Source organism: Chiloscyllium plagiosum, unplaced genomic scaffold (assembly GCF_037043375.1).
Source record: "Chiloscyllium plagiosum isolate Xiang-an unplaced genomic scaffold, Cpla_swu_hap1 HiC_scaffold_3, whole genome shotgun sequence".
Lineage (NCBI taxonomy): Eukaryota > Metazoa > Chordata > Chondrichthyes > Orectolobiformes > Hemiscylliidae > Chiloscyllium > Chiloscyllium plagiosum.
In genome coordinates, this window is record NW_028270141.1 from 151,518,258 (window position 1) to 151,543,271 (window position 25,014).

The window sequence follows — 25,014 nt, forward strand, 5'->3', positions numbered from 1 at the left end:
ATTTATGTAAATGATTTGAATGTGAGCATAAGAGGTATAGTTAGTAAGTTTGCAGATGACACCAGAATTGGAGGTGTTGTGGACAGTGAAGAAGGTTACCTCTGATTACAAAGAGGTTTATAAAATCATGAGGGGCATGGTCTTTTCTCTGGGATGGGGGAGACCAGAACTAGAGAGCGTAGGTTTAGGGTGAGGGGGGAAAGATATCAGAGAGACCTAAGGGGCAACGTTTTCATGCAGAGGGTGTGTGTGGGGGGGAATGGGCTGCCAGAGGAACTGGTGGAGACTAGTTCAGTTGCAACATTTTAAAGGCATTTGGATGGGTATATGAATAGGAAGGGTTTGGAGAGATATGGGCCGGGTGCTGGCAGGTGGGACTAGATTGGGTTGGGATATCTGGTTAGAATTGATGAATTGGACCGAAGGATCTGTTTCCATGCTGTACATCTATGACTCTGAATAGCACATTTACAAAAATTAAATTTAATAATTTTTATGCCAAACTTTAAAACTGGCTAAAACAAAGAAGTAATTACTCCAAATGCATGTTGATTAAGGCTCACGCCAAAGAAACACAAGTTCCTCATTAGTTTGCTTCATAAAGTGCACATATCTATGTTAACAATTCAGTACTCTGCTGCTGATACTCACTGTCTTTGATTGCTCAGAGGAGGATGGTTTAGACAAAGGTACTGGATCTTCAGGTTTAGCAACAGTAACTTGCTTTAGAGAATGAAGAAATTAATAGGAAAAGAAAATGGTAAAACAGCAAAGCACTTAAGAATGGATCTCTCCAATACAGAATTATAGAATCCCTGCAGTGTGGATGCAGGCTCACCTTTATAGTCTATCCCTGTAACCCTGCATTTCCCATCGCTAATCTAGCTAATCTGCACATCTTTGGACTGAGAAAGGAAACCCATGCAGACACGCAGAGAACATGCAAACTCCACACAGAATTACCCGAGCATGGAATCGATCCAGATCCCTGGCCCTGAGAGGCAGCAGTGCTAACCCGTATGCCATATACTGAACTGCCATTTTACTGATAGTAAAAGTTTCTTTCAATACATAAGAAACAAATGAGAGGCAAAAGCAGACACTGAGCTGCTCCAAATTGATGCAGGGGGAAGGCTAGTGCTGGGAGTTAAGGAAATGGCTGAAGAAATTGATAAATACTGTGTGTCAGTCTTCACAGTGGAAAACAGGAGTAATATCCCAACAATTAAGGAGTGTCAGAGGGCAAAGTTGAGTAAGGTAGCTACTACAAAAGTGAAATTGCTAGATAAGCCAAAAGGTCTAAAAATTAATAAATCTTCTGGCCCCAATGGGCTACATCCTAGAGTTCTGAGGAAGGTGGCTGAGGAAATAGAGGCATTGGTTGTGATCTTGCAAACGTCACTGGAGTCAGGGAAAGTCCCAGTTGTTTGGAAAAATCGCTGTATTAACCCCCTTGGTTCAAGAAAAGATCAAGACATAAAGATGGAAAATTTTAGGCCGATTACCTTAACCTCAGTTGTTGGTAAAGCTCTAGAATCCATCATTAAGGATGAGATTTCTAAATTCTTGGAAGTGCAGGGTTGGATTATATCATGTCAGCATGGATTTAGTAAGAGGAGGTCGTGCCTGACAAACCTGTTAGAATTCTTTGAAGCGGTAACAAGTAGGTTAGACCAGGGAAACCCAGTGGATGTTATCTACCTAGACTTCCAAAAGGCCTCTGATAAGGTGCCTCACGGGAGGCTGCTGAGTAGGGTGAGGGCCCATGGTATTCGAGGTGAATTACTGGCATGGATTGAGGATTGGCTGTCTGACAGAAGGCAGAGAGTTGGGATAAAAGGTTCTTTTTCGGAATGGCAACCGGTGACAAGCGGTGTCCCACAGGGTTCAGTGTTCACTTTACATATTAATGATCTGGATGAAGGGACTTGGGGGCATTCTGGCGAAGTTGGCCGATGATCCAAAATTAGGTGGACAGGCAGGTGGTACTGAGGAGGTGGGGATGCTGCAGAAAGATTTAGGAAAGTGATCCAGGAAATGGCTGATGAAATTTAATGTAAGCAAATGTGAGGTCATGCACTTTGGAAAAAAGAATACAGGCATGGACTATTTTCTAAACGGTGAGAAAATTCATAAAGCCAAACTACAAAGGGATCTGGGAGTGCTTGTCCAGAATTCTCTAAAGGTTAACTTGCAGGTTGAGTCTGTGATTATGAAAGCAAATGTAATGTTGTCATTTACCTCAAGAGGGTTGGAATGTAAAAGCAGTGATGTGCTACTGAGACTTTATAAAGCTCTAGTTAGGCCCCATTTAGAATACTGTGTCCAATTTTGGGCCCCACACCTCAGGAAGGACATACTGGCACTGCAGCATGCCCAATGGAGATTCACACGTATGATCCTTGGAATGGTAGGCCTAATATACGATGAATGGCTGAGGATCCTGGGATTGCATTCATTAGAGTTCAGAAGGTTGGGGGGAGATCTAATCGAAGCTTAGAAGATAGTGCATGGCTTAGAAAGGGTGGATGCTGGGAAGTTGTTTCCATTAGGTGGGGAAACAAGAACATTAGACTTAAACTGGGGGGTACAGCCTTAGAATTAAAGGGGGTCAATTTAGAACGGAAATGAGGAGACACATCTTCAGCCAGAGAGTGGTGGACCTGTGGAATTCATTGCCACAGAGCACAGTGGAGGCCGGAATATTAAATGTCTTCAAGGCAGAGATTGACAAATTCTTGATCTTGCAAGGAATTAAGGGCTACAGGGAGAGCGTGGGTAAGTGGAGTTGAAATGCCCATCAGTCATTAAATGGCGGAGTGGGTTTGATGGGCCGAATGGCCTTACTTGCACTCTTATGTCTTATGGTCTTATGAACTGCACTGACATCACAGCCAAGGCCAGCTCTGTTTTCAGTAGATGCTGTCCAAATGGAGTTGTAAAATAGTAAGCGGGATATTTCTGCTCCCAAGGGTGTTGATTCTAAATACAGAGTTCCCACCATTAACCATGATGAAATCAGCAAACTGAGCAAAGTCAGTATGAATCTGTAAATTCTCGCATTTCTAGCCCTGAGCCAGCTGCAGATATGGGTGCATCTGAGACAAGAACACTAAAAATTCAGAAGTTTCTTTTTTCTCTAACTACTTTGCCAAAACAAAGTAGGACAGCCACAGATAGAGATATAAAGTCAGATAACCAAAATGTGATTAAAGAGCAAAGCTTTAAGGAATGTCTTAAAGAAGCAAAGTGAGATGAAGAGGTGCAGGGAATGAATTTCAGAGCTTCGGACCAAAGCAATTAAGCATATGCCTACCAATGGTGCAGCAATTAAATGTTTAAGAGCCTAAATTAAAGGAATGTGTGTATCACAGAGTGTAAGGCTGCAGAAGTTCACAGAGATAGGAAGGGTTATGGCCATAAAGGGATTTAGAAATATTTTGTCTGCCATTTTTTAAATTCATTCATGGAATGTGAACATCACTGGCTGAGCCAGCATTTATTACCCACAGACAGGATAACAATCTGCCTTCCTGAAGTGCTGCAAATCATTTGGTGTGAATAAACCTATTATGTCATTAAGGGAAGGAGCTCCAGGATTTTGACACAGTGGCACTGAAGGAATGGTAATAAATTTCCAAGTCAGGCTTGGAGAGAATCCGCAGGTGGTGATTTTCCCATGTATCTGTTCCCCTCTCCTACTGGATAAAAGTGGTAATGGGTTTGGAAGCTGCTATTTAAAAGGAACCAGTGAATTCCTGCAGTACACTGTATACATTGAACACTGGTGGAAGTCAATGTGGTGCCAATCAAGCAGGTGGCTTTGTTCTAAATGGTGTCAAGCTTCTTGAGTATTGCTGGAGCTGCACTCATCCAAACAAATGGGGTGCATTCTATCACACTCCTGACTTGGACCTTGAAGACGGTGGATAGGCATTTTTGGTGGGTGGGGTGGTTAAGAGTTGAGATACTTGCTTAAGGATTCCCGGCCTCTAGTCACAGTATTTATATGGCTAGTCTAATTCAGTGATGGCAATACTTTGAAAGTCAAAAGGTGAAAGTGATAGAGAAGAAACCATTACAAGTAATTCGCTGGCTACAGTTAGATTGCACTTTGAACATATTAGGAGAGAGAGGGGGACAGGCTTTCGATATGACCATTCTTGCAGTAAAGCAGCCAGATATTTTCTTCACATTCTGCACTAATCCTGTATAGACAGTAGTTCTGACAGATCAGCAGGATCTAATTTTAAGTGCTCCAGCCATGTCTAGCAGTGGATGGCTAAAACAATTGCACATCATATCATTACAAGCCTACATCAATCTGAGCAGAAAGAAAGGACATGATCTTAATATTTATACTCAAGAAAGTCATTTGATGAAAATCTTACCATTGGAGACTCTGTCAAATTTGGTGAAGATGTCCTTGGCCCACTTGCCAGTTGTACAGGCCCTCCTCGCCCCAATTCTACAGAAGGAAATGAAATGTATTGATTATTATAAAATATCTCAGGTTAAAGGTAGGTTCAGTCCAGGTGTTCAAAATCTGATTGAATTTATTTCCACTGACAGCTCATTAAGGAGATTTAAAATTAATTGGTAAAATATCTAGAGGGGAGATTGGAAGGATTTGCTTCACACTAAGTTCAATAGTTTTCAGGGAAAACAAAATTGGATAGACTTATTGAAATACATGGAGAAATTTGCAGGACTACAGGGAAACAGCAGGAAACAGTTCTTATAGTGATACAGCCTTTGTGTTCATATATTTTCACTCAATTTCTAAGAAAAAGACTGCCAAGCAGTTAGACTCAAATTTCTGGACAAATTCAAAGGAAATTATATTTCTCAGTCATTGTTGAGTGTTTTCCCTGAAATAACATTAAATTAAATATACTACAATAAAGGAATCAGCTAAATGCCTTTCATTCACACAGTACTGCTCATCATATCATCACATAACTGTTATACTACAGGAGGCTGCCATCTGTCCTCTGTGTCTACACCAGTTTTTCAAATGAGCACCACAACCTTTGTGCCATTCTCCTATCTTTTCTCCAAATCCTTGCATATTATTTTGATTTAGTTAATCACAAAACATCCTCTTCAATGCATCAATTGGACCTGCTTCTGTTACATTTCAATGCAGTACATCATTGAGAGAAAGTTTTTTCTCATCACATTCAATGCGTGTGCAAATCACTTTAAATCTGTGCCCTCTCCTTCCTGATCCTTTTACAAGGAGGAAGAGTTTCTCCCAAACCAACATGATTTTGGAAGTTATCATTGCTCCTCAGCCTCCTCCTCTCCAAGGAGAACAATCTGTCCTCAAAACTAAAATTTCTCAACACTGGAATCACTCTTGCAAATGTCAACTGCACACTCTATTGCATTCACATCCAATGCTGTAGCATTCAGAACTGTGCACAATACTCCAGGTGAAGCCTAACAAGTTTATACAAGTTCAACATCATCTCCTTCCTCTTATGCTGTGCCATATCAATAAATCCCAGGATAGGGTATATTTTTATTAAATCCTCCACCAGGATGCTATTTTCAATGGGTAAGGTAAATATACAAGGTCTTTTCCCTGGCTGGCAAAGTCCAGAACTTGAGGGCATAGGTTTGGGGTGGGGGGGCGGGGGGGGAGAGAGAGAGAGAAACAGAATTTAAATGGACCTAAGGGGCAACTTTTTCATGCAGAGGGTGGTGCATGTACGAGTAATGAGCTGCCAGAGGAAGTGGTGGAAGCTGGTACAATTACAGCATTTAAAAGGCAGTTTGATGGGTATATGAATAGAAAAGAGTTTAGATGGATATGGGCCAAGTGCTAGCAAATGGGACTAGATTAATTTGGGATATCTGATCAGCAAGGGAGAGTTGGACTGAAGGGTCTGTTTCCGTGCTGTACATCTCTATGACTCTACTTCAGCTGCCCAGCATTTTCATTTTGCTATGTATGAAGGAGTCAGTGACATCTCTTTCTATAACTGTGCACACAATCACTAGCTGAAGTAGCTTGGATAAGAATAGGTTTTTTTTCTCCTTGCCTCTTTTCATATATTAAAAGCAAAATTCAGCTTATACATAGCGTATAGGCACTGATTCACAGATCCTCAGCAAAATAAAATCATAGAGGGTGCAACCAGTAGGCATTTCCACTATGGGGTATCATGATAATTTCTTCCTCACCTAACAAATACAAGTTTCACTTTCCATTTCCAGTTTCAATTTTAAAAATTCATTCATGGATGTGGGTGTCACTGGCTTGGTCAGCATTTATTGCCCGCTCTATATTTCCTTGACATGGTGGCGGTGCTGAGCTGCCTTCTTAAATTGCTGCATGCCATGTGACTTAGAGACATTCACACTGCTGTAAGGAAGGGAGTTCCTGAATTTTGACTCAGCAACACTGAAACAATAACAATATAGTTCCAAGTCAAGACATCATGGCCTGGAAGACAACTTGCTGGTGTTGTTACAATGTACCCGGTTTAGTCGGTGCTGTCTAAACAACTGTAAGCTGACCATGGTGTAGACAGTACAACACCATTGCCATAAATAATACAATATGGATAATGTTCCTATCATAGTGAGAGAATAGAGGTCAATTCTATCAAATTTAAACTCATGTCAGTTGTGACCACCAATTCAGTATAGGCAAAGGACTAAACCTGGGATTATACACCTTAGCAACACAAACAGTGAAGAATAGTACACCAAGTTGCATTTTGGAGTAAAAATGGAAGTGCTTGAGGGGTCACTCTGCCTGTGCAAATGAACCAATGGGGAAACAGTCATGACCACACACAACTACTATGACATCCAGTCAGACCTTTCCATGGATCTAGATCCTCAAGATCATGAGATATTGCACTTAAATAAAATGAGTTTTTTGGAAATCATGAATATATACATTAATTAATGGAACCAATGTCAACCTATATTTCAGTTTCAAACAAGTTAACAAAGGTTAGATCTCACCTGCTCTGTTAGAAGGTGGAAGCCCACGGATTTCACCTGAACCAGAAATCCGTCCAGACATTACACCTGATTCCGAAGGTGGTCGCCGTGGTCCAGAATAGCCATCCACTGGACCTGGAAGTATCGGATTGAAAAGGGATCACATACACATGAGCATAAATATGAGAAGCTGAGGCAGGCCATTTAGCCCTTCAAATCTGCTCTGTCATTCAATAAGACCTTGGCTGATCAGTTATTGTCGAAGAGTAAATTCCACATTCCCATCTCCCTCCAAGAACCTTCAATTCTATTGCCTAACATGAATCCATCTACCTCCACCTTGAAATTATGCAATGATAATGCCCCCACCACCTTCTCAGAGTTTCAAAGCTGCACAACCCTTAGAAAAAAAAATCTCATCCTTTTCTTCAGCATTGCCTGGTTATATCCACCTTGTCAAGACATAGAGATGTACAACATGGAAACTGACCCTTCGGTCCAAGTCGTCCATGCCGACCAGATATCCTAACCTGACTTGGTCCCATTTGCCATCACTTGGCCCATTTCCTCTAAACCCTTCCTATTCATATACACACCCAGATGCCTTTTAAATGTTGCAACTGTACCAGCCTCCATCACTGCCTCTGGCAGCTCATTCCATACACGCACCACCCTGTGTGAAAAATTTGCCCTTAGGTCCCTTTTATATCTTTCCCCTCACGCTCTAAACCTATGATACCCCCTAGTTTTGGACTCCCCCACCCCAGGGAAAAGACCTTGTCTATTTATCCTATCCATGCCCCTCATGATTTATAAACAGGATCCTTTCAATGTCAATCAAGCCATCCCTCATTCTCCCAAACTCTAGTGGAAACAAGCCCAACCTATCCAGTTCAACTAACCCATCCGAAGACAATACACTCATTTCAGGTAACAATCTAGTGAAACTCCTCTGAAATGTCTCCAATGCATCTTTATCCTGTGATGATACAATGGCTTTAGGAGATGTATTTTGTCCTTTTTTTTTTAATGAGGTGAGATTGAGATCGAGGCACCAAGCGGTCTGCTCCATGCCAATAAAGTAAACAGCTAATGAGGCCTTGGGGTCTTTTTTTTTGTTGTTGGAAAAAATAGAAGCAGCATGAATGGGTGAGGTCAGACTTACACAGAACCAAGATTTTAGTTTAGCTTTCAGAACTTGTTGGGGTTTTTGAAGTTGGCTATAGAAGCTCCTTCTTGCAGACTTTTCTCTCTCTTCCATCTAAAAGGTTGGGTTCTATTTCTGCTGCCAGAATCGCATGAGAGACAATTCGTTTCAGTGACTTTACCTTTGTCAAAGGTGTGTTAATCGGATGTTACTATATTGGAACAGTTGCTGCTTATTAGTTAAATAATCTATTATTCTGTTAAGGTCTTCCAATAGAAGTGAGTCGCGTTATTCCGATAGAGTTGAGTTATTCCAATTCTTCTTCTTTTGTTTGTGTTTTAAGTATACAGTAAGAATCAGGTATGCTTTGCTTAAAACCAAGTAGTGTAACTAATCAAATTACACCTGGAACACAGCACTTTACACTTGCCTTTAAATAAGATTAAAAAGTTAGGGTCCAAGCTATCTCCTTGAAATACTTGAGAGAGAGAGGGGGGGGTTTGATCTGGTCCAAAACAACCCTTCCTCAAATAAGGAAACCAAAATACACAGCGCTTATGATGTGATCTCACCAATGCCCTGAATGAGTGAAGCATAAAATCCTAACTTCTACATTCAATTCCTGTCATAATAAAGAGTTCCATGCTTCTAGCTTTTTGAATTATTTGCTAGTCCTGCATACTCAGTTTGAGACTCAAACACCAGAACACCCAGAATCCTCTGCACTTCAGAATTCTGCAGATATTTTCTGTTTAAATAACAAGAATAAAAAAGCAAAGTGAACAATTTCACATTTTCCCACATTATACTCCATCTGCCAGATTTTTGTACACCCACTTAACCCATCTATATTGATCTGCATCCTGGTGTCATTTTAGCAACATACCCACGCAGACATGGGGAGAATGTGCAAACTCCACACTGTCACTCGAAGCTGGAATTGAACCCAGATACGTGGCACTGAGGAATAGCAGTGCTAACAACTAAGTCACCATGTTGCCCCAAAAGTGAAGAGTGTCTAAGTAGAAATTGAGGTGTTGTTTGTGGTTGCATTGTCCTTTGTTGTAACATTGCAGCAGACACAGGACAGAAATATTTGCAGGAGAGCATTATTGAAATGGCAAGCAATTGGAAGGTCAAGGTCATTCCAATTGTAGAGCAGAGGTGCTCCCACAAGTGTCTCTCAAAAGGAACATGTTTAAGTTTGCTTCATAGCTTCCTTTCCCATCTAGCTTTGTAACCAGCATGAATGTTGATGGCAAATAGCTAAGACCCAAGTACAGATTCTACTCATGTTCTACTTGTTCTGCCATCATGAACAGACCCCTTTAATCCTAATCAGATTAATTTCTATTTTAAAAGAACAAAGAATTTTGAGAAAACTGGGACACAGTGGACTTTCATAACAGTACCTTGCCTCCTATCCCACTGGGGTGGAGGTGAACCTTGATCAGAAGATGGTCCCAACCGGTCAGAACTAATCCAGTCACGAGGAGGTACAGCCCTTGGGGGAACACTCACACCTGAAAGTTGAAAATTCAAGAGAAGCTAGTAGCAAATGATACATGGTTATAGGTTTGGAAGTTCACCAAAAATCATTCCCAAGTTATTTAAATATGTTTGCTGCCTACCTCCATCACCCCGGTCCCGTGGGAAGCCACGACCTGCATTAACTGAAGGAGGCCGTACAGGGAGCTCCATCATCAATGGTGGTGAAGGTGCTCCACCACTTACAGGAGATGGCCCATAGGAACCATCATGAGAAAGCGGACCTGCAAGACACAGAGGTGGAGGGTGACAAAAGAGACTTGTGATTTGAGCATGGCATCTCTTTCTGAAGGCCAGCAGAAATCAAATATAAGACACTTTCTCGATCCAAAAATACAGGTAGTTCTTCTATAACTAGATAGTTAAAGTCTTGTGCAATCCCATATTAGAAAAATCGCACTTTAGAAACAGTGCTTAAAGTGTTGGCAATATAATCGCGTTACAGCTAACACACATTTTAAATGTTCGCACTTTAGAAATAGTGCCCCCAATTCGTCATTCACGTTACAGTGAATTTGCGTTACAAAACACATTATAGCAGAACAACCTGTGATGTCAACCCAAATTTCTCCAGCAATGTGTTCATTTCAGATTTCTAGTATCCACAGTTTTTTGTGTTTGCCAGAAATTGGTTTGGTTTCATTTTATAATAGATTCTATGGCTTAACATTTTTTTTTGTAAATTTATAGTTTGTTTGCGTCACAACACTAGGGAAGCACTTCATTAGCATGTTTCAACTGCTCCTGATGCCCCTGTCTTCAAGTGCAAAAGTATCAGCAAAAATGCACACTAGAATGATTCTCTATAGTTCATACATATAGAAATCTGATGACTATTCTAATCTTTTCAATTTACAAAATCACAGAGCTGTTGCAGCATAGGAGGGCATCAGTGGCTGGAAGCAACTTACCTACTGCAGCTACCCTAACATCTCCTTATAAACCCACACGTTTCCTTTTGAGATAACAGTCGAACTCCCTGTTGAAAGCCTTGACTGAACCAATCTGCATCTTACTCTCAGGAAGTGCATTCCTGAACTTAAATACTCAATGCTTGAAAATGTCTTTCCTCATAACATCGATTTCTTATGCCACATAATTAATGTGTCCATTTGCTCTCAATCCTTCCATAAATGAGAACAGTTTCTCCCTATCTACACTGTCCAGTGTACTCATGACCTTAAACATCTCAGTCAAATTTCTGCTCATCCTCCTTTCTTCCAAAGAAAACAGGCTTAACCTTCAGGGGAAATGGGTTCGAGATTGAGGAGCACTCACACCAATGCTAGAAAAAGTGGCAACCAGAGCAACGCAACAGTCTACACCTGAAACATGCAACGGCTGCTAACGAGCTAACTTGTTGGTATTCTAACTAGAGAGGCAGAGCTTTTAAGCAAAGTCATGGAAACAAATGATCAAATTTGGGAAGATGTGATAAATCAAAGTATAGAGACAAGCAATACACTATTAATGCAGGAAATGATAAACAGAGAGAGACAGGAAGGGTAGACAATATGTATCTTAATGAGTAAACCAAAAAATTACTTGTGGGAGAGGTGTACAGATTCCAAATAGTAACTGTAGAGTAAGACAGAGCTTAAAGGAAGAAACAAGCTGTGGTGATAACTTTAATCTATATAGGACTGGAGTAAAGAAAGGCAGAAGTGGCTCAGACGAGGAGTGCATTAGCTGTGTTTAATTCATAGAAACCTTATGGGATAATGTCTTCCAACAGCACATTCTGGAGCTGACCAGAAAGCAGGCTATACTTGGCCTGATGTCGCACAATGAGATAGAATTAACTAATAACTTCAGTAAAGGCAGTGATCATGATGGGAGTGAATTTTACATTCAGTTTTAGAACTGAGTCCAAAATTAACATTTTAAACTTAAGTAATGAGGTGACATGACAGCAGAAGCTAGCTAAAATGAACTGGCAAACAAGGTTAAAGTCAGTACAGGTGCAGGGATGGGGATACTTCAGACCAGTTGATCAGAATTCAGCATGATCCTATCAGGATGAAAGACAAGGATGCCAAGATTTGGGAATGCGAGATGACAATAGATATTGAAAGTTTAATCAAAAAGTAAGGGCAGTGTATTGATGGATTGATTGATAGTCGCATGCACCTAAGTATAGTGAAAAGCATTGTTTACGAACAGTACAGGCATATCAAAACAAGGGCATACAGATCATAGAGTAAAAAAACACTAGACAGAAGCATACAAGTTACATCACACAGAGGTGCGCTGGGCAATATCAGCATTATTTGAAGTTAGTGTCCACTCATCAGTCTAATAACAGCAGTGAAGAAGTTGTTCTTGAACCTGTTGGTGCGTATGCTCAAGCTTCTGTATCTTCTGTCTGACAGAAGAGGTTGTCGGAAAGCAGTGCTGGGTGCCATAGATCTTTACGATGTTGGTAGCCTTTCCATAGCAATGGGCCGTATAAATGGAATCCATGGATGGAAGGTTGATTTCCATGATGGCCTGGTTATGCACACAGCCTTCTGTAGTTTCTTACTGTCCTGGTTGAAACTTTATTGCTGGAACAGCACAGCAGGTCAGGTCATTGCCTGACCTGCTGTGCTGTTCCAGCAATAAAGTTTCAACTTTGATCTCCAGCATCTGCAGACCTCACTTTCTCCTCTTACTGTCCTGGGCAGAGTAGTTACCATACTAGGCCGTTTGAGGAATAGCAGGCATTGTTGTGCCTTCTTGACTGTTGCATTTGTGTGTGAAGTTCAGGACAGGTCATCTGTTATCCATCACTCTGAGGAACTTGACGCTCTCCACCCCAGCTCCGGTGATGTAGATGGTGGTGTGTTCTCCTCCTTTCTTTTTGAAGTGAATGATCAGTTCATTAGTTTTGCCAATGTTGAGACAGAGGTTGATCTCATTGCACCATGTCCTCAATCTCCTTTCTGTATTCTGACTCGTCGTTGTTACATATTCGTCTTACCATGGGGTCGCCGTCAGCGAACTTGCAGATGACACTCGAAATTTAGCAACACAGTCGTGGATGCACAAGTACAGTAGGGGGCTGAGGACGCATCCTTGGGGGGGCAACAGTGCTAAGGGTTATTATCAAGGAGGAGCAGTTGTCTAACTTCACTGATTGTGGTCTGTGGATCCAGTTGCAGAGGGCGGAGCAAAGACCTCAGTCTTGGCGTTTTGAGATCAGTCTGGAGGGGATAATGGTGCTGAAAATGGAGCTGTCATTGTTGAGCAGGAATCTGATGTTTCCCAGATGTTCCAAGGATGAGTGCTGCGCTAGGGAAATGGCATCCGCTGTGGATCTGTTATATCAGTATCCAAATTGTAGGAGATAAAAGCAGGCTGGGAGACTTGAGGTGACGTGGGCCACGACCAGCCTCTCAAAGCACTTCATGCTTATGGAGGTCACTGGAATGATGGTGGTCTTCTTGAAGCAGGTGGGGACTTAGGCTTGTAGGAGGGAAATGTTGAAGATGTTTGTGAATACCTCTGCCAGCTGATCCACCTGGGATCTAAGTGCTTGGCCGGGGGCTCCGTCCAGGCCCGTCGTTTTTCTTGTATTGACTCACAGCAAGACCAATCTGACATCTGCAGTGGTGACTGAGGGATCAGGCATGTCCCGGGCAGATGACACCTCACTGCTGGCATTCTGCTCAAACTGAGCATAAAAAGCACTGCTTTGGAGAAGCAGATGTTGGGCTGGGGTGTACAAAGTTAAGAATCACACAACACCAGGTTATAGTCCAACAGGTTTAATTGGAAGCACTAGCTTTCAAAGCCTTCATCAGGTGTGATGTACCTCTTCCTTTTACAAGGTTACTGTGCCCTTGAGTGTTTTTTTCCAGAGAGAGGGTCCAAGTAGGATGGGTTTGAACTGTTTATTGGGGCCCTTTTTGTTTAACCCCAACAGACAATGCCTCCAGCCTCAGGCTTTCATGTCTTTAAAAAAGGTATAATCAAAGGGCACAGCCAGCTCTTTGGCTGTGAAAGTCAATTCAGTTCAGTGGTTCATTGAGTCAGGGTCGCAGTTGAAACTGGAAGCTCTCTCTCCCCCCCTCCTGCCCTTCTAAGTTCGTAATTCGTAAGCGTTTTGTGTCATTTTTTAATCTTTGTGCTAAGGGAACTATTTATGGGGATTGTTGCAAATATTTTCAGAACAGCATTAGGTTGGGATAGTCTGTCGGGTTTTTAGATTGGATAAGTTATCCAGTCTTCTATTTTCTGTTTTGTGTTTCATTCCGTAATTTTTAAAATACTTTGTTTCTTTAAAACCTGGCAGTCAAATTAGCTAATTCACTCCAGGAATATCCACTATACACTTACCTAAAGCAAATAGCAAAGTTACAGTCTGAGCACTTGCTTAAAAAAAACGATTTATGGGGTCAGGCCTGGTCCATAACAAGTGGTAACAACTGACCAATCAGGAAGGAGGAACTCACCTGGGACAGAGCAAACCGTTGTAATGTCTGACTTTGTCCTAGGGTCTTGACAAAAGTAGCTAATGAGATATTTGACACTTCATTTTTGCAAATTAAAAGTTTTCTAAATTTAGGGAAGATTCCACTGGAATTAGTAAATTGGTCCTTTATTCAAAACAGGAGACAAAGCAGGAAGCTACGGGCCAATTAGCTTTGAGAAAGTAAGAGGTGATATGGATCAAGAAAGACTTGTTTGAATTAGATTTCAAGAAGGCATTTGAAAAGGCGCCACCTCAAAAGTTACTGAGGAAAATAAAAGCTCATGGTGTAGGAGGTAATATATTAACATGGATTGATGAGCTAACAGAAAACAGGGATATTATAAATAGGTAACTTTGATGTTAGCAGTATGTTAACAAGTGGTGTGCCACAAGAATTGGTGTTGGGGCCTCAACCCCATTACAATGTATCTAAACAATTTGGATCAAAAGGGCCAAAGGTATCGTTGTTAAGTGTGCCTGACACCATAGATAGAAGAACAAGTTATAAATAGGATATAAGGAGACCACAAAGAAATACAGGTATTTCCACTTTTCGAGCATTCACTTTACACAATTTCGCTTTTACAGAAGACCTACATTAGTACCTGTTTTCAGGAATCCGAAGAGGATTTTCGCTTTTACGAGAAATGGTGATACTTTTTCCCATTTAAATCATGCATTTTCACTTTATGCCATTTTTGGCTTAAGAAAGGTTCCCTAGGAACGCTCTACTTTCGGATAGCAGGGGTTACCTGTATAGGTTAGTTAATCAGCAAAGATCTGGCAAATACTGTAGCAAAATGTAAAATTATCCATTTTGGCAAGAAGTATAAAAAAGCATATTATCGAAATTTGAGGGGTTGCAGAGCTCTGATGCAGAGGGATCTGAGTGTCGTAGTGCACATATTGTAAAACACTTCATATGCAGGTATAAGAAATAATTAGGAAAACTAATAGAATGCTGTTGTTTATTGTGAGAGGGATTGAACATCAACATATGGAGGGCACACTTCTGTTATTTATGGCGTTGGGTGGTATCACAGCTGAAATATGATTCATAGAATTGATCTCCTTATTTAAAAATGGATATAAATTTATTGGAAGCAGTTCTCAGCAGACTGATACTTGGAAGGTACTGCATGCAGTCACCCTTCTATGAAAAATTCTAAGTAGTTTTAGTTATTTGAGTTTTCTTTGAATTATGATGGAAATACTTTGGGACCTACAGATTTATGTCATGATTAACACATTTTCTTAAAACATCTTTGTGGCATGATGAACACATTGATCCAAACCTTTCAGGGAATTTAACAGAAACAACCTTTGCCAAGTATATCAAACAAGGAAATTCAGAGAACTGAATGGTGAACTGGTCTAAAGTAACCTTAATATCCCAGAACTGCTCAAGAGTAGAGACACAACTCCTTACCTCTGCGCCCTGTCCCAAGGGGTGGGGGTGCTCCTGGGGGCCCGTGAATATCAGGTCTACCTGGCATTGGCTTAATTATCGAAGGTCTTTGGACCTGGGAAAGTTTCTGGTTCAATTCAATCATCCTGAAATGGTAAAATACAAGCAATTTATTCTGTTATAAATACTTGATTTTTGTATAGATCATTCAAGCCCCTGTATCCATGAGTGATGAGATAAGCATATATCTTATTTATACTTCAATTTCATGTACCTACCTTTCATAAAATATTATATCCACTGAATCACAACCTACACAGCTATATTCCAGCACACTGACTTCTGGAACAGTAATTCCATATTTCCAATACTCCTTTGCTAGACAGAAAGAAAAATGGTATGTTGTTGTTTATTGTAAAGTGGACAAAATTTTAAAAAGGGATATTTTGCCCAAGTGGTATCAGGCATTGGTGCAAGTACATTTACAGTTGTGCAAAATTTTGATTTTAAAAAAGGATGTAATTGCATTAGAATCAGTGAAGATTTACTTGAATGATTCCTACATCAAAATAGATGGTGTAGTGGATGGTGAAGATCATCTCAGAGTACAACAGGACCATGATCAAATGGACCAATGAGCCAGAGTGGCAGATGGGAGTTTAATAAGGGGCAAGAGTCTCAGGGCTTTCCACTTCTTCTTGGAAAGTAGGCCTGAACCATCTCCACCCATCACATTCCTCCTCTGCCTGGCCAAACTCATCCTCAGTTTGAGCAACCTCTCCTTCAATTCCTCTCAATGTTTTCAGATCATAGACACTGCTTCCCTCTCTCATTCTGGAAATGGAAAGGCTTGTCAATTTTCGTTTCCAATTTTCATCATGTACTCATCTTCAACTGGTCCATCTCCTCCCTTCCCTTCAGTAACATTGGTTTCCATTTCAGAGGATATACACCCATATACACCAGAAACACACTGACTCCCAGTTACCTGAACAACAGGTTCTCAAACACTGCTTCCTGTAAGAGCTACACTCCATTCTCCCAGTTGCTCCACTTCCATCACATCTGGATTTCCGCAGGCCTCAGAAAGATCCACCTTTATCCTCAGCTGAGGATTCCACCATTGTTAACAGAGCCTTTAGCTGTATCTGACCCATTTTCTGCACTTCTGCCCTCCCACAGCTGTGACAGGTTCCCCCAGGCCTCACTTTCCACCCCAACAGTATCTGCACCCAAGGGATCATGAGCCTTCATTTCTGCCACCTCCAGTGGGATGTCACCACCAGATGTATGTTCCCTTCCTCTCCATTCTCAGCATACCACAGGGATCGTTCCTCCAGGACAAGCTGGTCCACTCCACCTCCATTGCTCACACTTACCCACGCAGTTGCAGGTGCAACATTTGCTCTTTTGCTTCCTCCCTCCTCACTATCTAGACATACCTTCCTGGTGAAGCAGTGACTTACCTGAACTTCAATCAATCAATCTACAGCACAGTGGCTCAGTGGTTAGCACTGCTGACTCTCAGCGTCAGGGACTGGGTTTGATTCCAGCCTCAGGCGACCGTGTGTGGAGTTTGCACATTCTCCCCGTGTCTGCGTGGGCTTCCTATGGGTGCTCCGGTTTCCTCCCACAGTCCAAAGATGTGCAGGTTAGGTGAATTGGCCATGCTAAATTGCCCACAGTGTTCTGGGATATGTAGGTTAGGTGCATTAGTCAGGAGTAAATGTAGAGTAATAGGGTAGGGGAATGGATCTGGGAGGGTTACTCTTTGGAGGGCTGGTGTGGACTTGCTGGGCCAAATGACCTGTTTCCACACTGTAGAGATTCTATTAGAAAAAAATCTAGTCCACAGTATTCCCTGCTCACAACCTAGTCTCCTCTACATTGGGGAGACAAAATGCAGACTGGTTGACCACTTTACAGAACACCTACATTCTGTCCATAAAAATTACTGAATTTTCAGTTGCCTGCCACTTCAATACAGCTTTGTGATCCCAGGCCAACATGTGTGTCTCAGGCTTGCTGCAGTGCTCCAGAGAGACTCAGCATAAACTGGAAGACCAGCATCTCATCTTCCACTTGAGCCTTCAGGACTCAATTTGGAGTTCAACAATTTTCGGGCTTGAACACTTCCTTCCATGCCCTTCACCCACCCAACAACCCATGAACTGTCATCACATGGGCTGCTTTCAGGACAACCAGCCCATTTTCACCAACTCATTGTCCCCATTATCAGCTTTTCTCCTTCGTGGCTTACTATCAGCCAGCCTTTTGTCCACCTATCTTTCTCTCTCCGGGCTTGATCTCCATCTATTCACTCACTCCCCTACCCTCTGCCCCAATTTTCATTTCTCTTTCAGATCTTCAGCATCCACAGTTCTTTGTTTCATTCAACAGATTATTGACTGACAAGGAACTCAAAGAGAAAATCAAGAGTTAACAGGAAAAGAGAGGCCATAATCAGACAACCCATGATCTTATCAAGCGGCATAGTAACTTAAGGTGCCAAGTAGCCTACTCCTGGTCCTATTTTGTATATTCATATGATATCCTCTATCCTGATTTCACTCCTGAATCAGTTAGCTGTTATATACAAAATGTGGCCTTGTTCCCATCTCTCAAAGGAAATTCTTCCTATAATTGTTGTGCTGAATCCCTCGATTATTTTAAATAGCTTGGTTAAAGTACCAACCATCTAGGTTTAAGGGCAAGTAACCATAGAATCCCTACAGTGTAGAAACAGGCCATTAGGCCCAAAAAGTCCACACCGACCCTCTGAAGAGGGTCGGTGTGGACTCTGAAGACCAAGGCCCATTCCCCAATATTCCCCCTGACTAGTGCACTAACCTGCACATCCCTGAACACTATTAGCAATTTTAGCATGGCCAATTCACCTAAACTGCACATCTTTGGACTGCAAGAGGAAACCAGAGCACCCAGAGGAAATCCATGCAGACATGGGGAGAATGTGCAAACTCCACACAGACAGTTGCCCATGGCTGAAATCAAACCTGGGTACCTGGCGCTGTGAGGCAGCAGTGATAACCACTGAGCCACCGTGCTGCCCCCAAATGCTTGGGTCCTCCCCGTTGGGAATTGAACCCAAGTCTCCCAGTGACAGGTGGGGATACTAACCACCATACTACCAAAGACAGTACAATTTAAACCTGTAAGCCTCAGTGTCACACTTGTAAATCTATGCTACGGCCATCCACATGCACAGACCTTTCCAAAAGTATTACAGTCTAAACTGAACGTAGGATTTCAGATGTAGTCCGACAAAGGTGCTGTACATTGTTGCTTCACTTTTCACAGCTTAAAATCACTTGCACAATTTTAAATTCAAACATTTTTGACATAAAAGCTAGTATCCATTAAGCCTTGAACCTATGTTCTGCATCTTATTAATTTTTGTTGATGGCAGCCAGATTTCTGTTTCTGCAGGTCCAAATCTCTCACCACTAGTAAAATATTCTCAGTCATCCTTCTCAGATCTGAGGTGGATGACCTCAGTTTTACAATCTCACACAGTGAACTCTATCCATCATAGTTTTGCCCTTTTATGAATCAGTGACCCTTTGTAACTTCCTGTTCACATCTACACAACTTACTTCGCTTTCTGAAAACCTGTTTGCACAACAATCTACTGCTTCACTCCACTTGTTGATAAATACGACAAAACAGAGAACTCAAGACAGAAACCTGAGGAAAACAGGCTTCCAGTCACACATTCTGATTATCCTTAGTCTTAGCTTCCTGTTGCTCAAACAATTACCAAGTTCACAAAATTCCCACACATTTTGTTAGCAATCTCTTGTATGTAACATTAAACATTCTTGGAGGTCCACATGGACAACATCTATAGACACTTCCATATTCATTATCTTAGCAAACTCAAAACATACCCATGCTGCACAGATCCATCTGAGATGTAAATGAAGCATTGCACGCAATTACAAAAAATATTACTTACTTTTGCCTCAAATTTGCAGTCTCCCGCTTTTCTTCAGTGAGCGTTCTTTCAGCTGAACGTGCACTTAGCTGTTAAAAATTAGAATTTTTTTTTAAATGCCATCAGTTTTTCAGCTTTTCCAACAGTAAATTATTCCAACATTTTAATGAAAACTGTCCATGCTTCATGTGCAGCCTAAGGACTGAGGCACTAAGATGCAGATTAACTTGCATATTCTGATATAATATAGTTTCTACTAAATGACAAATATTAAACCATTTGTGATAAAAGTTGTATAATTTATAAATATTGCTTGACAGTACAGAACTTAAATATTGTTAAAATATAGTTGAAGCTTGTCAGCTTGCACACAGACAGATTTCAAAAAAGGGACACGATTTTATTTAGCGTGAGAAGATGTTGGTTGTGTGGCTGGACAATGCAACAAAAACCCTGAACTGGCAATCTTAATTCTCAGATTGGTCAGGGTGTTGCCTATGGCAAAGGGTTTTCTTTAAAAATAAAAGAAGTCAGGGAGTGTTTCCAAAACAGTGACTAAATCCAGCATTTCAACAGAAAGCAGGTAACTGCAGACCCATGTGGTATTAATCAAATGTTTTAGTTTAATTGACTTGCACATGTGGTGTCATTGGCTGGTCAGCATTTATTGATGTTGCCTTCTTGAACCATTGCAGTCCATGTGCTGTAAGTAGATCCACAGTGCCCTAAGGGAAAGAATTCCAGAATTTTGATCCAGAGACAGTGAGGAAACAGTGAAATAGTTCCAATTCAAGATGGTGAATGGTTGGAGGGGAATTTGCATGTAGTTATGTTCCTATGTATCTGCTGCCCTTGGGCTCTAGTTGGAAGTAATAGTCGGTTTGGAAGTGTTGTCTGAGGACCTTAGGTGAATCCAGTAGATAGTGTACACTGCTGCAACTTCCAGTTAAGATGGCGGCAGGATGAGAGGAGTAGCCAAAGCTCCTCTGCTAACCAGCTCCTTTACTTTTCTTTTTCTTTCCCCCTTCTTGCTGCAGTATTTCTTTCCCCCAACGCCCAAATGTTTAACGTCTTAAAATACCCTTAGCTGGAGGGAATGGAGATCGGAGTCTGAGACCAGCCTGCCAGAGAGACAGTCAGTGGCATGAGCAGGAGCAGAAAGTGCATGGGCCAGGTCCCAGAAGAGAGTCATGGCCAGAGCCCGGAGTGGGAGCAGAGTGAGAGCCAGCCAAGTCCCAGGAGTGAGTCGCGGCCAGAGCCAGCATGTGGAAGCAGAACAGAGGCTGAGTCCCGGAAGCAAGTCACAGCCGGAACAGCACCAGCGTGCATGCAGTCTGAGCTGGGAGCTGAGTCATGGACGGAGCCAGAGTGGGAGCAGAGTGAGCCTTGGCCACTCTGTTGTACGGGTCCTGGACAGATGCCAGTATGTGGAGGCCGTGAGGCCTTGTATTCTGAAGCTTGGTGGGCTCGTACTCCGTGAAAAAGGATTATAACTTAAGGTACTTTAAAGATACTTTTTATTCTCATTCTGGACTTTTTAAACGCTGTATTCCCATGCTAGTCTACTTCTTTTTGCTATTACAATTCTGTAACAAAGTATCAATACCTATGTATCCTGTACCTAAGATGGTGCAGAGAGGTGACATTACAAACTTATCATGTGACAACAAAGGCTACTATATTCTACTCTGAGCACTGATGTCGTAAGGAGTGGATACTTCTGGATGTGGTGCCAATCAAGCGGACTGCTATGTCTTTGTTGGTGTCAAGCTTCTTGAGTGTTGTTGGGGCTGCATGCATCCAGGCAAATTGGAAATATTCCATCACGCTCCTGACTTGTGCCTTGTAGATAGACAGGCTTTGGGGAGTCAGGCGGTGAACTACTCACCATAGTATTCCTAGCCTCTGAACCGGTCTTGTGCCACTGTGTTTATGTGACAAGTCCAGATGAGCTTCTGGATAATGGCACCCCAAGGTCGTCGATAGTGGGGAATTCAGTGATGGCAACACCAATGGATGCCGAGGGGCAGTGGTTAGGTTGTTTCTTACTGGAGATTGTCATTGCTTTGTATTTGTGTAGTGTGAATGTTATATGCCACTTGTCATCTCAAGCCTTGACACTGTCCAGATCTTGTTGCATTTCAAATATGGACTCTTCAGTGAGGAATCACAAATGGTGCTGAGCAGTGTGCAGTCATTAGCAAGCATCCCCACTTCTGACCTTAGGATGGAGAGAAACTTGTTGATGAAGTACCTGAATATGGTTGCGCTGAATGTGGAAACTCCCTCAGAGATGTCGAGAGTTAAGGTCACTGTCCTCCAACAACCATAACCATCTTCCTATGTGCTGTGACTCTAACAAATATCCATTGATTCCAGTTTTGCTAGGTCTCCTTTATGCCACCCGCCATTGAATGCAGCCTTAATGTTGATGGTCATCACTCTCACTTCTTTGTCCATGTGTGAACCAAGGCTGTAATGCAGTCAAGAGCTGAGTGGCCCTTTTGTGAATGCTTCAGCCTTACGTTTTGCACTGATGTGTTGGGATCTTCCATCATTGAGAATGGGGACATTTGTGGAGCCTCCTCGTCCAACGAGTTTAATTGCCCACCATCTTTCACAACTGGGTGTGACAGGGTTGCTGAGCTTAGATATGATCTGTTCGTTATGGGATCGCTTGGCTTTATCATTTGATGCTTATGCTGTTGGGCATGCAACTACTCCTGCTTGGTAGCTTCACCAGCTTGACAACTCATTTTTAGGTATGCCTGGTGCTGCTCTTTGCATGCCCTCCTGCACTCTCTGGGTCAAGAGATTTAATCAAGTTTTCAAAAAGTAGGCAAATTAAATGGTCTATTGCAAGTAAGGAGACATTCAGAGAAATTCATTTCCACAGATGATTACTGGAACATGAAATTCTTCACAGCAAGTACTTATTTTAAATATGTAATATTTCACCCAAGAAAACACAACTGTAGGATTCAAATATTCTCATGGAGTAGGCCAGATGGTCTCCTTCTGAACTCTAAATGAGAAATAATGCACAGGCATGGTCATTAATAAAGGAAGAAATAAAAGGGGGCTAGGGAGCAGTGACAGGGCTGTCTGGATAAATTTCAGTGGAGTCAAGAGGAGGACATATTCTGATAATATCACTCAAATGCACTGCAATTTTAGACAGGAGCTAAATACTATCCAAGCAGAACAGCATCTCTCTAACCAAGCAGCTATTACAGATTAATCCTTTCTTGAAAAAAAAATATAACCGAGAGTTATTGGTTCAATCTATATACAATGGTTCTGACTTGGGGGTAACAAATTCAAATATCCGCACTCACCCAGTTTTCATGAGCCTTCTTCTCATGTGCAGCAATCTGGAAAATAAATTTTTGAAGTATTTACACAAAAACACAGCAACAGTAAAATGTTAACCTGAAATGAAAGCATCCATATGGAATTCACCATAGATAATTACATTAAAAGAGAGAAAAACACAAAAGCAGCGATTTTTTTTCCACACAGAAGTGATTGAACTGCAATCCATCTTCACTATGCGTTCAGAAATATCACTGTAATAGCAAAGGGCACTAGCTAGAGCCATAAAACATATGGAAAGAAAGCCACAAACACTGTTCAGTCGTTCCTAAAGGATCCAACTTCTTGCAGCACAATTATGTAACTTCAAAAGAAGGCAAAAATAATAAGATGAGAACAAGAGCCATGAGAGTTTCAGGAAAATCTTTGGGAAATTTGTTCTCAAATTAACATTCTTCCCAATTACCTCAGAAAACTCAAACATTTGTTAATACTATTGGCCTTTCTTGAATGCATGTTTATTTTTAAGGCTATTATCTATGTTACATATGTGACAACTAGAAGCTTGCTAACTGATCCATTGTTACAGGTTGAGTGAAAAAGAAAAAGTTGAAACTTTATTGCTGGAACAGCACAGCAGGTCAGGCAGCATCCAGGGAACAGGAGATTCGACGTTTCGGGCACAGGCCCTTCTTCAGGAATGGCCTGTGCCCGAAACGTCGAATCTCCTGTTCCCTGGATGCTGCCTGACCTGCTGTGCTGTTCCAGCAATAAAGTTTCAACTTTGATCTCCAGCATCTGCAGACCTCACTTTCTCCCTGAAAAAGAAAAAAAACTGGGAAAGTTGTTCAATGGTCCCAGTCCAGAAGGTTCACTGGGATGACCATTTTGCTTGCCAGGTTTTTCTGTAGTTCAAGCTCTTCTCAGCATTTTAGCTGTGGACAGAGACTGGATAGGCTCAGGCTATTTCTTAAGAGCAGGTAAGGCTGAGGGGGACCTGTTGAGGTGTATAAGATTATGAAGGGTATGGACAGTTGGATAGCAAGCAGTTGTTTCCCTTGGTTCAAGAGGAAATAATGAGAGGATTTGAGGAAAAGCATTTTCAACTAGGTGATGGTGACAATCTGGAATGCACTGCCTGGGAGGGTAGTACAGGCAGAAAATCTCACAATCTTTAAAAAAAGATGCGGATGAGCAGTTGAAAGTGTCAGAACATTTAAGGCTATGGGCCAAAGACTGGAAATTGGGATTAGATAGATCTTTGCAGACTCGACGAGCCAAAGGGCCTCTTCTGTGCTGTACAACTCCAAGCTTCTTCTCCAAGCTCTTTTCACTTCTTCACAAAAGGCAAAATCCACTGATACATTCATGCAAAGTTTCTTAGCTACTATTTAAAGGCCACAGCTTCCAGCAACTGGTGAGGTGAAAGTAGGCTTTAGACATTTTACTGAAAAGGTTAACCTTTCAAGCAGTCTGAACAGCCATACTTTGTTCACTTACACAGGGGCCAGTTCGTTGCCAGACTGATGGTCTGTCATCCACCATTGGTCACAACTCTACAAACTAATCAGCAACCCACTGCCAGCTGTATCGCACTTTGCACACTCCGTCTTTTGCCAGTCTAAGCACAAACTGCTTCCCCCACTGCTTGAACATAGCAGGTTAAATGATATCTACTTCTACCCCAATCCATGACATCTTAAGACTGAACAATAATCACTCAATATTACAGAACCACCAGGACAATCTTCCCATTACCTGATTTTTGAAAGATCTCTCAGTCTTATGCAGCTCTTCTTCCATCTCCTGAATTCTTTGTCTAATAATTCAAAACGAAAGATCATTAGCAAAGCTAAATGAATTTCTTCAGTTTAAGCAAGCATCATAGCTGGGAAGGTACATAGGCAAAAAATGGTTCCAGGCATAGTATAGCAGCATGAAAAGCTTTAAGGTATAGAGAGGACAGTAATTTCTAAAACTTGCTGAAAGTTTCACAAATTGAACATCAAAGAAAGCAAGATCATTATCGCTAGGACATGGCTTCAGTAAACTTCAATAGTTCTAATATTGGGTGCGAATGAACAAAATCCATTAGGCTCAGAGGCAGAAGCAACACAGTGGAACGGCAACTTTAGATAGCATCTTTAATGCTGTGAGATGAACCAAGATGCTTCAGAGGGTTGTAAACAAACAAGATTTGATGCTGAGCAAAGCTAAGGAGA

At 41.7% G+C, this 25,014-nt stretch overlaps 1 protein-coding gene across 2 annotated transcripts in view; it reads right to left on the bottom strand.

Moving 5' to 3' along the window:
• The window catches only part of mia3 (MIA SH3 domain ER export factor 3), a 104,869-nt gene that overhangs the window by 2,598 nt on the left and 77,257 nt on the right, over positions 1-25,014 (bottom strand). Inside the window, exons 20-28 of one of the 2 annotated variants that reach the window (XM_043687326.2) lie at positions 24,551-24,611; positions 22,816-22,851; positions 19,499-19,566; positions 15,544-15,668; positions 9,742-9,882; positions 9,523-9,633; positions 6,985-7,098; positions 4,392-4,468; positions 652-723 (exon numbers count right to left, since the gene is read on the bottom strand). In XM_043687326.2, coding sequence (XP_043543261.2) covers positions 652-723; positions 4,392-4,468; positions 6,985-7,098; positions 9,523-9,633; positions 9,742-9,882; positions 15,544-15,668; positions 19,499-19,566; positions 22,816-22,851; positions 24,551-24,611 — 805 coding nt within the window. The remainder of the gene's footprint in view (positions 1-651; positions 724-4,391; positions 4,469-6,984; positions 7,099-9,522; positions 9,634-9,741; positions 9,883-15,543; positions 15,669-19,498; positions 19,567-22,815; positions 22,852-24,550; positions 24,612-25,014) is intronic. The other variant, XM_043687327.2, reaches the window with a different exon arrangement.